Source organism: Ranitomeya variabilis, chromosome 3, assembly GCF_051348905.1.
Source record: "Ranitomeya variabilis isolate aRanVar5 chromosome 3, aRanVar5.hap1, whole genome shotgun sequence".
NCBI lineage: Eukaryota > Metazoa > Chordata > Amphibia > Anura > Dendrobatidae > Ranitomeya > Ranitomeya variabilis.
In genome coordinates this window covers 646440062-646455041 of record NC_135234.1, presented here as the reverse complement: position 1 = coordinate 646455041, position 14980 = coordinate 646440062, and the positions used below count along the sequence as shown (strand labels likewise).

The window sequence follows — 14980 nt, the reverse complement described above, 5'->3', positions numbered from 1 at the left end:
GGAATTAAAGGGGCAGTATGAACAAAATGTGGAGGCTATTAATAGTTTATACAATTAAGACATGCTGCTTTTAAACACCTACCTATTGCCATATAGTAAAACAAAAAAGATTTTTACTTACTTTGGGGTCCCCCCCTCACCCTGGCGTTAGATCGTTGCCCCTAGTTTCGTCCGTGTAACTATGGGCGCACATGCGCACTGCTCTCACTTCTCATTTTAATCGTGATTTATATTAAAAAAAACCTTTTGATTTAAATCAGTGATTTAAATCATGATTAAAATCATGATTTAAATCGATCCGATTTAAATAGAAAAAAATCTTTTGATTTAAATCGTGATTTAAATCATGATTTAAATCGGCGTGATTTAAATCAATCCACCCTGATATGTAAAGGTTTACATAAATGCAAACATATTGATCTGCTTTAAATTAGTACAAAGAAGTCGCCATATGGAATTAGTATGTATTCTATAGACTGAAGTCTACAGTTCTTCCTAACCTCTGGAATATTCAGTATATAGCCGGTCATAACTGCTGACACAAATGTAAAGCTCCTTTTATCGGCAAAGGAGCAGCCAAAACCGTGCCCCACGGCAGATTGTCCTTTATTGAAGATCTGTACTGACTGCAGGGGTAAGGTTATGTCATGAGCAAGTTACTTAAAGCTTCTAGTAGATTTACACCGACATCATATGTTGTCCAGTAATTCTAGTAACGAGCAACTCTCTATTTTGCGCTCTTTTCTCTCAAACACCAGTGCTGTTTTAACTGCCTAGATTAAACAAGGTTTAACTAGACAGGTAAAACAGAGGTGCAAGCTAAATAGAGTAAATAAGTACGGTATATTACAAAAATTCACAATTTTGCAAAGGTGGATTAATAATTAAACAAAAGAAGTAATTACTCTACATCTTTTTGAAAAAATGTATTGCAAAATACCAAAAGCATCAAGAAGTAATGAACAACAAAACTCATACGGTGATTGCAATCTAAGTGCATAAATGTTTTATGCTAATTTACATATGATTTATGCACCATTTAAATCAAGGAAGACTTCGCAGCACCTGCATAACGTGGAACGTAAGAGCAAAGAAAGTCAATTTATTGATCGTCCTGTTACCCATTAACTTCAGTGACATTTATGATGGAGACATCAGTCACGTCAGATCCCATATTGAAAAGTACTTTGTGGAAAATGATCACTTACCATTATCACAACGCCAATTTATGTTGATACATCGGCCATTGGTGCAGGTGAACTGAGTTAGAGGGAAACAAGTCGGATAGGCTGGTGGGGAAAAAATCGAAAAGGTAAAATCATTTTCAAATCATTTAAATGAAACATTCAAAAGAAAAGAGAACATTTATGGGGGAAGCTCCAAAAGCTGCAAAACTGTGATAGTATTGGGATCATTGTTACTAGGTAGCCACAAGGGCTCTGGAGTCAGTGAGCCAAACCAGACACTCAGACTTCTCAATTTCCCTGACTTCCGACTCAGACTCAATGACTCTGACTCTAACAGCACGGCCTCTCTACTGAGCATGTACATAAAGTGCAGCACAGATTCATCTCAACTAAAAGCCAGGATCCTTAGATCAGGAACAGAACAGACATTAATGGGACATTTTATTTCTTTCCCAAATTCTTATGAAAACATTTGCAGCACATCCTGCACTGAACTACTGAACCCAATTTATTATATATTTTACGAGTTGGAATCAGGCAGTTTTATATTGACTCCAACTCTGACTCCACCAAAATGGACACTGACTCAGGCTCCACAGCCCTGGTAGCCACATGGCTAAAATAATAGGCCAAGCCCATCTTCTAGCATGCCTGGAAAACTAAAACCACAACAATACTTTGCCTATGGCAACAAGACTATGATATTCAATATTTTTACACTGACCGATAAGAATAGCCTATATAACCAGATAAAGTTAAAACCCCGAACTACAATGGCTCCAACTATATGAAAGATGTAATGATGCTTCACATTCCTGTCTGTCCTCTCGGTTCAACAGACAAGAATAAACTGCCCAACCCAGAATCTAACCAAAGCCATGTATTATTGGGACATCCCTCTCTGGAACTTAGGGGTCCCATGCACAATAAATAGCAGTTGGCAGATTGATGGCTTGGCCGATCGTTCTACAGGTAACCATATCTCCCGACTCCTACATACACAAGAGCAATTAGTCGACCAGCTTATCTCACCAAGAACACAAGGATTGGTAGTCCAAAAACAAACATGCTGGATCCTTATCTCACCTGGCATCATATGTTGAAAACAGAAGGGATGCCCCTGAGATAGTTGGCCCAGAACGCCGACATCGTGTTCAGCCTATGTTAGTTTAATGTGCATTGGGGCCTTCATTATCTCGATCACACAGATATCAACCACTTACACATTCAGTTTACCATTATGGGCAAATGTCTCCCTAGTCCTTTCCACAAGACATTATAACAATATCTCAATCAATATTCCCCTTGAGTGCACTTTGAGCCCCTTGGTAGAAAAGTATTGTATGTTGTTGTGTGACTCTTGGAAACCACAAAGAAAACAAATAAAAGTTGCCGATTAAAACAATTTATGGAGCTTCAGAATGCGGGAAGTCTGAAACAAGTCACAGTGAGGTTTCCTCAGGAGACAGTGGTATAAGAAAGATCTAATAAAGCTGCACTGTAGATGTCACAGATTAACACATCAAAGAGGATGGAGTGAAATCTGGGATGGCTGGCCAGGGGATGTGGAGATCTACAGAGAAAGCCAAAGCCCTACTACACTGTATTAGGCAAACTCCAAGGTATTTAGTAGGATGAAGGTGAACGACAAAGGCTGCAATAAAAACTAAAGCTCCATCATTAGATTCAACGCTATAATAAGAATCTATAAAACACTGTTACACAAGGCTTGTAATGAAAGGGGTTGTCTAGGACTTGGACAACACCTTCTTAAATGCTGTAGTCCACTTTGTATAATAGAAAAACCCTTAACCTCACTTCCTGCAGTGGCGATGCTACAACGAGTTCAGGAACAGGTCTCCCGGTACTTCAATGCATTGTTATGCATTGTTATAGCACGTGAGCGCTGCAGCCAATCTGAGGCCAATAATAGTTATTGTTATGTAGTCTTAAGGGACTCTGGGCATCTATCTGCTCCCTTGAACTAGGGGTGCACTCTTCTATCCCTTTCCCCGGATTACCCCTGAAGGTGGAGACGCCAGGTTCTCGTACCTATCTATGCTCCTAACTTAACCCTTACCTGATCCCTCCCTCACCCAGGGAGATGAGGGGCTGAAGTGTAGAGGAAAACACTATCCAGATAGATAGGGTTAACAGACAGGGATAAAAGAAAACTACAATCATAAAAATACACGTACAAAACAACAGAGTGGGAAACTGAGAAGGTATAGGAGTGAGAAGATAAGGGAGAACACGCAAACCAACTCTACACAGCAATCTTCAGGAACTCTCCAACCGCCAACTCCAAACACTGAACTTTCTCCTTCACCACCAAACCAGGAAGTAGGACTATCACTGGCAACTCACAAGTGCCAGAGGTAAGCATATATACCAGAGGGGAGTGGCCAACACAAAACAGCTGAGACAATTCAGGATGCAGAGCTCCAGTAGATCAACTGAACTGATTAACCCTTGCCATGACAGCAAGGAAACCTGCACTGTTTAATAGGATGGTGAGGTAGCTCTTATAAGTGCAGGAGGCAGGAGCTCGTGTTACCAGAGGCTGCAATCTTCAGGCCCAATCTACTGCGGTATCCCCTTAGTTATACAATGTGAGGGCTGCAGCCAATGTTATAGGAACCCGATGCAGACAATGCTGGGAGGCAAGGGTTGTTTTTGATTTTTGTTTTTTTATGTTACAGGAGGAGACTACCACATTTAAGAAGGGGGTATCCACTGCTTGTGTTAAATAATAATGTGCATTTACACCGCGCTTATTTCGGAATTGTATGTACTCTTAGTGCAAAATATATCCTTTAAGCTTTCCAATTTATTGCACAGCTTAAACATAAGGGGGGCATCTGCGTTGGACCACTCCTAGTTGTTACATGTGTCCCAAGATTATAAACTAATCATAATAAAAATCACATATTAAAACTTCAACGATCGGCTGTGTAGGAAGATCTCGAAATAAGAGTCTAAAACCTGTTCAGCGCCACCACAGGGGAAGTGTTACGTAATGCCTATTCATATCAATAGATAGTCTGTGTAATGTAGGGAAGGACAGGGTCTCTACGGATGACCATACTGTACATAGGGTCCCATCTATTACCTCAGAATTATCATAAAGGATATATGAAGTGGACTATTTTTGTTTTAGCTAGACAACGCCTTTAGTTATCAACCAATTATTGTGTCTTACAGAAAAGTTTAGTAAGCAAAAAGCAACGATTTTGGTCAAGGGTGTTGTAAAGCTCGGCTCAAGTAAGCTTATGGAAGTGAGAGAGGCCAGTAATGTCAGGTCTACAGATACCGGCCAGGTCGTATACATCATTTGCAGGTATCGTCCGTCTGTCCAACTAGCTACAATACGATAGATGCAAGATCCTAAATGTGTATGTGACAGGCAGGTATCGTTAAATGTGACTTCATCAGCCTCGCTCGCCTTCAGATGTGAAATTGAGCGGAGATGGAGAACCCCTATGAGAAGGAACATGGGCCTACCCTTGGTCTACTAAAACCTATGTGAGAAAAGCAAACACTAGTTAATGAAGAATCCTCTGACACTGTGTTCTACTACAAGGTGGGAGTGGCTGTCGCGTAGAGAACACATCCATAAAAATGAATGATGGCCCCAAACCCAACATTATCCCCAGCACTCAGGAATACAGATAAACCCTTCAATGTTCTCATTCTTCTTTAGCAGCTCAGATAAGATAGCAAATTGCAGAGCAACATTGATTTTCTATAGTAAATAATGAGGAACTGCACTGGTAGACTTCTCGGATATACACGGAGCGAGTCAGTGATTCTGGGAAGGTGTCAACACGGAAAGGTTTAGGGAATAAAAGGGTAACAGAATCCAATACAATAACTATATTAAGACGACAAAAATATAATAAAAAGGCAAAATCAGCATCAACTCATCAAGATAGAAGAATAGGGGCGAGGCCTGTCCATCATTAACGGCTACTTTCTTATTCCAACATATCAGAACGTGATAGGAAATCAGGCGTCAGCCTCCGTAAGACCTGATGTGGCCATTAATTTGCTTCCAAATCAGCTCAATGGGAAATAAGTTAAAGAGAATCTGCCAACAGGTTTTATCTACCTAATCTTGAGAGCAACATAATGCAGAGATAGAAACCCTGATTCCAGCGATGCGTCATTAATAAGCTGCTTACTGTAGTTTTGATAAAATAATTTGTTTATCAGCAGACAACTAGTAAACCTGATGCCAGGTAGTTCTCCATATTCATGAGCTCTGTATGACCCCGCCCCCACATCTGATTGGCAGCTTTCTGTGTACACAGTGCATAGGCAGAAATCTGCCAATCAGTGGTGGGGGCGGGGTCATACAGAGCTCAGGATTCAGAGAACTGGAAGCTCTGTGGCAGATAAAACTGTGATTATATCAAAATTATAGCATGCAGTAAAGTAAGACAAACATAATTGGAATCAGACTCTCTGCCCCTAAATCATGCCGCTTAATAGAAAAAAAACCTGATGACATATTCCCCAAGGAAAAAAAATGCAGATTCTGTTTTTGTCTGACTTCAGATTGAGCTTTCAGCTTCCTCTTCGAGGTCTTAAATTCTATTTTTGAAAAGCATACATAACAATATAGATAAAAGGCGATGTGCGGAGCTCACGGGTTATGGCTCATTCTCTGGAGACGGACGCTCTCGCCTGCATGGGGCTGTGATCGCTTTTACTACATCATTTCCACTTGATTTCAAAATGTAATTTTTCACCTTTGCTTTTAGAGAAGTAAACACTCACCACACGTGGAGGATTCATCAGAACGGTCACCACAGTCATCATCTAAGTCACAAGTCCAAGAGGTTGGGATACAACGACCACTAGCACAGGAGAACTGGTTAGGAGGGCATGTGCGGGCTGTAAGGCAGAAGGAGGCTCGGGGTGAGGGGTCACAGAGAGGAATGTTTGGGGACAAGTGAACCAACAGACAAAAAATAGGAAAGCCTGGAGACAATGTGCTTCATGAGACATAGTCACCTGAGCACGTGGCGTTCGACTCATCTTCTCCATTGCCGCAGTCATTGTCGCCATCGCAGATCCAGCGGTTGGGGATGCAGCGGTTATTCTCGCACTTAAAGCGATCAGACGGACAAGTGTGTTGATCTTGATAAAAACAAGATGGCTTTTGAGAAAATACTTCAGATATCTGAGGTCTGTACAATGTCCAGCAGAATACGGAGCCAATATTTACCATGTTTAATATATCACATTGGAGCAGATTTATCATTACTTTCTTACAGGGATTTCTCTGGATTTAAAATTTAGGCAATATGACAGCATAACAAAATACCTTTTAATTTTCCTGCTAATCTGGTTCTGCATATGGTGACGTGCCATACATCAGTCATGTAACTGCTGCAGCCAATCGCTGGATTCAGTAGTGATTCTGACATGCACAGCATGACACCAGTGATTGACTGCAGTGGTCACGTAAATAATAGTAACCCACAGCACATTACCAGCTACATAACTGGTTGGGAAAACCACAGCTTATTTCACTATATACTACCATGACTGTCATATTCATAGGTAATGAAGGTTAAAGAGGTCGTCTTCCTCTCTATATGCGCCATTACTGCTGAAAGAGACCACCAGGGACATTATTATTATTGTTATTCGGAAGAATCATTACATATTGTATAGTACTGTTATTACATCTACTTAAGCATGGAGAGGACCCTGACGATCCCAACTTCAGCAATCACATTCCATTGCAGGAACATATGACCGATGCAGCCACTCACTGGGCACAGCAGTGATTGGTTGCAGCGGTCACTCACACATCCATGTACTGGTGAACCAAGCAGCGTACATTAGAGCAGCAGGTAAAGCAATTAAAAGGGAATATATATTTTCACTTTGGGCTTACAAACTAACAGACAGGAAGTTGCTAATAGAGGCTCAGAGTAGTCACTGACCGCTCCTGCCAGTGATTTAGCTGCTCCACACCAACAGAGCAGCTCTTCTTCTTCTGGGCTGCTCTGTCGATGGGGTGTGACTGCTGATGTCATGCTGACTGACAGCTGGCTCCCCGCTGCCTAACTTCAGGGATTCGGCTGTCAATGAGCATGACATAAGCAATCAATTCCCATCAACAGAGCAGAGGGGAAGAGGAGAGGCTTCTCGGTCGATGTTACATTAGCAGCAGATGCTGAATTGCCGGCAGGAGCGGCCTGTGACCACGCTGAACCAGCAGAAATTGGTGCAGGGCACAGCAGGCAGGTATTAGGAAATATCCGAATGTTAGTTCTTAGACCTGTTTAACATAAAGCGTCCTGAATAAACCCCATTAATGCTTCTTTTATCCATTTTTTGAAGCCTTACTAAACACTCAAACACATTAAAAACAAACCGATCACATAGGGGCACAGCGATCTGTGATCTATAAGGAACGTAACAAATACTGTATGTAGCAACTTAGAGGGGAACTCTGAGCAACATCATTGTCTGAAAACCAAAGATGAAAGAAAGTAAACTAAAAACTAAAGTGATGGCTCCTGCACACTGGGAAATCATTTTCAACCTACCGTATTTATATTAGTTCATTATATCTATGACGCAGAAAGGATACTAATCTTCTGAGTACGAGATTTAATTACTACAACGTGAACACTCTTTGGTGCACAACCTTTGCCAAGTCATCTTCGTCTGCAATGGCAATTAAGAACCTCACGCGTCTCTAGAATGCCAGATAATTACACCGGAAGGGACAAGAATCCCATTAAAACAGAAAATTACAAATAATCGTTCTCCGATGCAGGATATCAATAACATTCCAGATGTCACAGTGCAAAAGAACTGCAGTGTTGTGATGAGCCAAAGACTAAATACTCCATAAGTAGTAAACAGTGGTAATTAATATGTAAAAGGGGTTTCATTAATATTTGGTGATATATTTTGTTTATTTGACCCAATCCCCTTCAGTCCTCCATACCTGAACCCAAACTGGTGCAGAGCTCAACGTTCTCCATCCATCACATCACTAATGAACCAATGAAAGTACACTGGGATCTGTTGGGTGCATGTGGTAGTAGCAGTGCTGGAGCACAACACATATACACATCTATCTATCTATCTATCTATCTATATACACACATACATTATATTTGACAGAAGACCATCACTACCTCCCATGGGAAAAGTTCCCCATAATCACTACCAGTCAGCAATCCTGCTATGTCTCCTCATAGATGACTTCCAGTAGTATAACTGTCAGGTTCTATCAGCGGCTGTCAGATTTTATTATCAGACTTCAGAGAGCTTGATTCTTTTCTCAAATTGGTTTATTTATTAGTTACAAAAAGTAAGAGAAAAGCATCCAATAAAATTTAAGGAGTTAAAAGTGCTAAGACTAACGCATTTTTAACTTCGAATCAAAGTTTTCATCAGGTAAAAAGCACAACGCTGGGCAGAACCTACTGTAACTCTTCTACTGATGAACTTCATCTGCCACGGAGCCTCGACCAGGGAGATCCGGACACAAAATTATGCAGAGATTTTTCGCATGGCTCACAAGGTGGGCACAGACATATAAGTGCTTCTCACAAAATTAGAATATCATGAAACAGTTAATTTATTTTAGTTCTTCAATACAAAAAGTGAAACTCTATATAATATGAGTCATTACAAACAGAGTGATCTATTTCAAGTGTTTATTTCTGTTAATGTTGATGATTACGGCTTACAACAATGAAAACCCAAAAGCCATTATCTCAGTAATTTAGATTAACAAAAAACACCTGCAAAGGCTTCCTAAGCATTTGAAAAGGTCCCTTAGTCTGTTTCAGTAGGCTCCACAATCATGGGGAAGACTACTGACTTGACAGATGTCAGGAAGGCAGTCATTGACACACTCTACAAGGATGGTAAGCCACAAAAGGTCATTGTTAAAGAAGCTGGCTGTTCACAGAGTGCTGTATCCAAGCATATTAATGGAAAGTTGAGTGGAAGGAAAAAGTGTAGTAGTAAAAGGTGATCAAGCAACCGGGATAACCGCAGCCTTTAAAGGATTGTTAAAGGGAACCTGTCACCACGTTTTTGGAAGATGGGATAAAAATAGCGTTAAATAGGGGCAGAGGTGGGCGTTACATTAGTGTGTTTGTTATGCGTTTATTACCCACCTAAGTTGCCGAAATACCTTTGCAAAGTCTCCGTTTTCGCCTGTCAATCAGGCTGGTCTGGTCAAAAGGGCGTTGTCTTCCCCCAGATTTTGCGTAGTTTTCCGTTGGTGGCGTAGTGGTGTGCGCATGCCCAAGGTCCCGAATCCTCTGCCAGGGGATTTAAAAGAGCGCGCTGTTCGTTTTCATTGGTGATCGGTGGGCGCGGCCATCTTCCTTTGGCCGCGCGTGCGCAGAAGCGGCGCTCTGCTGGCCGCGGCTTCAGGAAAATGGCCGCCGCGATATCCATCTGCGCACGCGCGGCATCCCGCGGCCATTTTCCTGAAGCCGCGGCCAGCAGAGCGCCGCTTCTGCGCACGCGCGGCCAAAGGAAGATGGCCGCGCCCACCGATCACCAATGAAAACGAACAGCGCGCTCTTTTAAATCCCCTGGCAGAGGATTCAGGACTTTGGGCATGCGCACACCACTACGCCACCAACGGAAAACTACGCAAAATCTGGGGGAAGACAAGACGCCCTTTTGACCAGACCAGCCTGATTGACAGGCGAAAACGGAGACTTTGCAAAGGTATTTCGGCAACTTAGGTGGGTAATAAACGCATAACAAACACACTAATGTAATGCCCACCTCTGCCCCTATTTAACGCTATTTTTATCCCATCTTCCAAAAACGTGGTGACAGGTTCCCTTTAAGAAAAGGACATTCAGAAATTTTGGGGAGATTTACAAGGAGTGAACTGCTGCTGGAGTCATTGCTTCAAGAGCCACCATGTACAGACATATCCAGGACATGGGCTACAAGTGTCGCATTCATAGTGTCAAGCCACTCATGGCCAATAGACAACGTCAGAAGAGTCTTACCTAGGCCAAGGAAAAAAAGAACTGGACTGTTGCTCAGTGGTCCAAGGTGTTGTTTTCAGATGAAAGTAAATTTTGCATTTCATTTGGAAATCAAGGTCCCAGAGTCTGGGGGAAGAGTGGAGAGGCCACAATCCTGTGAAGTCTCCACAATCATTGATGGTTTGGGGAGCCATGTCGTCTGCTGTTGTAGGTCCACTATGTTTTATCAAGACCAAAGTCAGTACAGCCGTCTACCAAGAAATTTTAGAGCACTTCATGCTTCCCTCTGCTGACAAGCATTTTGGAGATGAAAATTTCATTCTCCAGCAGGACTTGGCCCCTGTCCACACTGCTAAAAGTATCAATACCTGGTTTAAAAACAACACTATCACTGTGCTTGATTGGCCAGAAAACTCGGCTGACCTTAACCACATAGAGAATCTATGGGATATTGTCAAAAGGAAGATGAAAGACACCAGACCCAACAATGCAGACGAGCTGAAGGCTGCTATCAAAGCAACCTGGGCTTCCATAACACCTCAGCAGTGCCACAGGCTGATCGCCTCCATTCCACGCCGCATTGATGCAGTAATTGATGTAAAAGGAGCCCCAACCAAGTATTGAGTGCATTTACTGAACATAGATTTCAGTAGGCCAACATTTCGGATTTTAAAATAATTTTTCAAGCTGATGTTATAAAGTATTCTAATTTACTGAGATAATGACTTTTGGGTTTTCATTGGCTGCAAGCCATAATCATCAACATTAAAGGGAACCTGTCACCCCCAAAATCGATGGTGAGGTAAGCTCACCGTCATCAGGAGCTTATCTACAGCATTCTGTAATGCTGTAGATAAGCCCCCGATGTTACCTGAAAGAGGAGAAAAAGAGGTTAGATTATACTCACCCAGGGGCGGTCCCGCTCCGATGGATGTCTCAGGTCCGCTCCGGCGCCTCCTATCTTCATTCCATGATGTCCTTTTCTGGTCTTCACGCCGCGGCTCCGGCGCAGGCGTACTTTGTCTGCCCTGTTGAGGGCAGAGCAAAGTACTGCAGTGCGCAGGCGCCGGAAAGGTCAGAAAGGTCCGGCGCCTGCGCACTGCAGTACTTTGCTTTGACCTCAACAGGGCAGGCAAAGTACGCCTGCGCCGGAGCCGCAGTGTGAAGACCAGAAGAGGATGTCATGGAATGAAGATAGGAGGCGCCGGAGCGGACCTGAGACACCCATCAGACCAGACCAGCAGCGGGACCGCCCCTGGGCGAGTATAATCTAACCTCTTCTCATCTTTCAGGATACATAGGGGGCTTATCTACAGAATTACAGAATGCTCTAGATAAGCCCCTGATGACGGTGAGCTTACCTCACCATCGATTTTGGGGGTGACAGGTTCCCTTTAACAGAAATAAACACGTGAAATAGATCAGTCTGTTTGTATTGACTCTATATAATATATGAGATTCACTTTTTGTACTGAAGAACTGAAATAAATGAACTTTTTGATGATATTCTAATTTTGTGAGAAGCACCTGTACCCTATCTTCCCCTTTTTCATTCAATATAGTATTATTTCGCTGGTAAAGAGAATAGGTCACCACCCATTGCATGACTGTCTTAATAAATACATGTATTCTCCATGAAATACCAATTCTGCAACATTCCTTTGTTCTTTCCCCTAGAAACGTGACGTTCCATCTGGGTGTTAGATGTGTCCCTACACATATTCCAATCAAAGGGACAGAATCAGGCAGGAAAGACACTTCATTGACAAGAGGAAGTGGCAACGCCCAGTTGCCAATTCATTAATACATTTCCAGAAACAATAACAGAGGAATTGCAAAAGAAGTTATGAAACTAACAGTATTGTCATGTCGCGTACGTGGTAAAATAGCTAAACTTACGGCACAGATCAGGAGCTTCATCGCTGTTATCCAGGCAGTCATTGTCTCCATCACACTTCCAACGTTCCTGGATACAGCGGCTGTTCTTGCAGGCAAACTCGCCAGGCTGACATTGGGGAGGAGGGATATATGATGGGTTGGCTTGAAAAAGAAAAAAAAGAATATAACATAGGCATATGAAACACACAGCATGCTACTGAAAGAGGAATCCAATTAAGAAAAAACTAATTAAAATAGGAGAAGCAATAATACTTTATTGTGAATGTTTAGGGGATGAATTAAAATGCTGAGTGTACCTATCCAGGATCACATCTGCAGCCAAGGACGAGGCCACTTACAACTAATGATATTGTATGAACCTGACACTCAGCTTGAACATTCTCGGTCTATGAATGAGACTCTAAGACAGATCATGCACCATATTGATTGAAAAATAAACTATTGAATTTTTGGACAGAAAAACTAAACAATAACAATCATAATAGCAATAATGAAAAATGTTTAGATAACAGTAAGGGTATATATATAAAGAAAAAAAGAAAATACTTTGATAATATATGTGTGTGTGTGTGTGTGTGTGTGTGTGTGTGTGTGTGTGTGTGTGTGTGTGTGTGTGTGTGTGTGTGTGTGTAAAAATTCAAATTCACCCGCAGCAAGTAACAGGTGTGGGCAATATGAAAATCACATATGTGAAACCAGATAAAAAGGGGAGAAGTTCACTGAAAATTTGTATGGTGTGTCTGTGTATGCCACACTAAGCAAGAAGAGAAAGAGGGGGAGAAAGCTATCTGAGGACTTGAGAACCAAAATTGTTGAAAAATATCAACAATCTCAAGGTTACAAGTTTTTCTCCAGGGATCCTGATATTCATTTGTCCAATGTGTGTAACATAATCAAGAAATTTACAACCCATGGCACTGTAGCTAATTTCCCTGGACGTGGACGGCAGAGAAAAATTGATGAAAGGTTGCAACACAGGATAGTCCGGATAGTGGATAAGCAGCCCCAATCAAGTACCAAAGAAATTCAGGCTCAGGGTGCATCAGTGTTAGTGCGAACTATCCGTCGACAATTGAATTAAATTAAATGCTATGGCAGGAGACCCAGGAGGACCCCTCTGCTGACACAGAGACATAAAAAAGCAAGACTACAATGAGTACGTGAGTTAGCCAAAATCCTCCTGGGAAAGCATTTTGTGGGCAGATGAAACCAAGATAATGTTTTTTTGGTAAAGCACTTCATTCTACTGTTTTCTGACACCAAAATAAGGCCTAGAAACAAAAGAACACAGTTCCTACAGTCAAATATGTTGGCAGTTCAAAGATGTGTTGATGCCTCTGGCACTGGGTGCCTTGGCTGTGTGCAATGCATTATGAAATCTGAAAATTACCAAACCATTTTGGGTCACAATGTATTGACCGGGGTCAGAAAGCTGGGTTTGTCTTAGGTCATGGGTCTTGTAGCAGGACGATGACTCCTAACATACTTCAAGAAGCACCCAGAAATGGATGGAAACAAATACACAAATATACAAATACATATTAGTAGAAAGAGCAGCACTAGTACAGCTCGAAACGCGTTGACCGTTGTAATAATATGTTTTTTAAACTTTACTTTTCATGATTTAATCTAAAAAAAAAAATTTGAGGTTTTAATTAATTTTGCGGTTGCTTGGTTTTTTTCCTTTTTTATTTTTATTTATTTATTTAATTTTTTAGACTGCAGAGTACAAGGGAATGATTTCTAAGCAATTCTAATAGGGTTTAAATGGCAAAAATGGAATTTTATCCATTTATGATAAGGAGGAAAACCCTTTAAGGACCCCATATACATACATTAATCAAAATTAGGCCAACCCCTATGATTTCAGTAGGAGCAGCAGACTTTCTGATGTGCTTCCGAACTCTCCCCCGACAGATGATGTTGGAGAAGAGAAGAAATAGGCAGTTGGGATTTCAATGCCTGATCTTTTTCTTTTCAGAGGTGTCTGGCAGCTACTGCTCAGGGGAGATAACTATCCGCCGAACAACTGCTCAGCCAACAGCTACCTAATGTGTATGGCGGCATTAAGGCTACTTTCACACTAGCGTTTTTGGCTGCACGTCGCAATGCGTCGTTTAGGAGAAAAAACGCATCCTGCAAAGTTGTCTGCAGGACGCGTTTTTTCCCCATAGACTAACATTACCGACGCATTGCGACGTATTGCCACACGTCGCAACCGTCGTGCGACGGTTGCGTCGTGTTTTGGCGGACCGCCGCCACAAAAAACGTTACATGTAACTTTTTTTGTGCGTCTAGTCCGCTATTTTTGACCGCACATTCGCGGCCAAAACTCCGCACTTTCCTCCCCGGACCTTGCAATGGGGCAGCGGAAGCATCCTAAGACTGCTTCCGCTGCCCACGTCGGGCATTTTTTTCACAGTATGTGTCGGTATGTCGGGCCGACGCAGCGCGATGGCCCCGTACCGACGCTAGTGTGAAAGCAGCCTAAGTCTCCACTCTGGCTTTTACGTAGAAAACATCCTTATTGGCATCTTACCTCTATAATATACTGTATATACTTATAGGAATAAGACAAAGCTTTACCTTTACAGGTGACATTGTCATCATCCAGAATCTGGTCTTCAGCACACGCACACTGTCTGCTCCCTGGCACTGCCAAGCAAAGGCTACTGCATCCACCATTATTTACACGGCAAGCATTGGAGCCCACTGAAAAAAAAAAGAATAAAAGAAAAACTTTTAGCAATGTGGTAATACTACAAAACTAAAAAATCCTTGGAGATAAATGAAAAATTAGAAAAATAGTCAAAAAGTGGCTTCACTACAATAAAGATTTTTCGCTTCTCTGATTTGAAATAAGAATGGCTACTATAAGTGAAAACTACTAAGCTT

General features: G+C 41.9%; 1 protein-coding gene across 1 annotated transcript in view; it reads right to left on the bottom strand.

The window, feature by feature from the left end:
- LRP1 (LDL receptor related protein 1) overlaps positions 1-14980 on the bottom strand; it is a 379537-nt gene that overhangs the window by 158004 nt on the left and 206553 nt on the right. Inside the window, exons 15-19 of the mRNA XM_077297715.1 lie at positions 14672-14797; positions 12086-12226; positions 6207-6332; positions 5970-6086; positions 1209-1289 (exon numbers count right to left, since the gene is read on the bottom strand). Of these exons, the coding sequence (XP_077153830.1) occupies positions 1209-1289; positions 5970-6086; positions 6207-6332; positions 12086-12226; positions 14672-14797 (591 nt within the window). The remainder of the gene's footprint in view (positions 1-1208; positions 1290-5969; positions 6087-6206; positions 6333-12085; positions 12227-14671; positions 14798-14980) is intronic.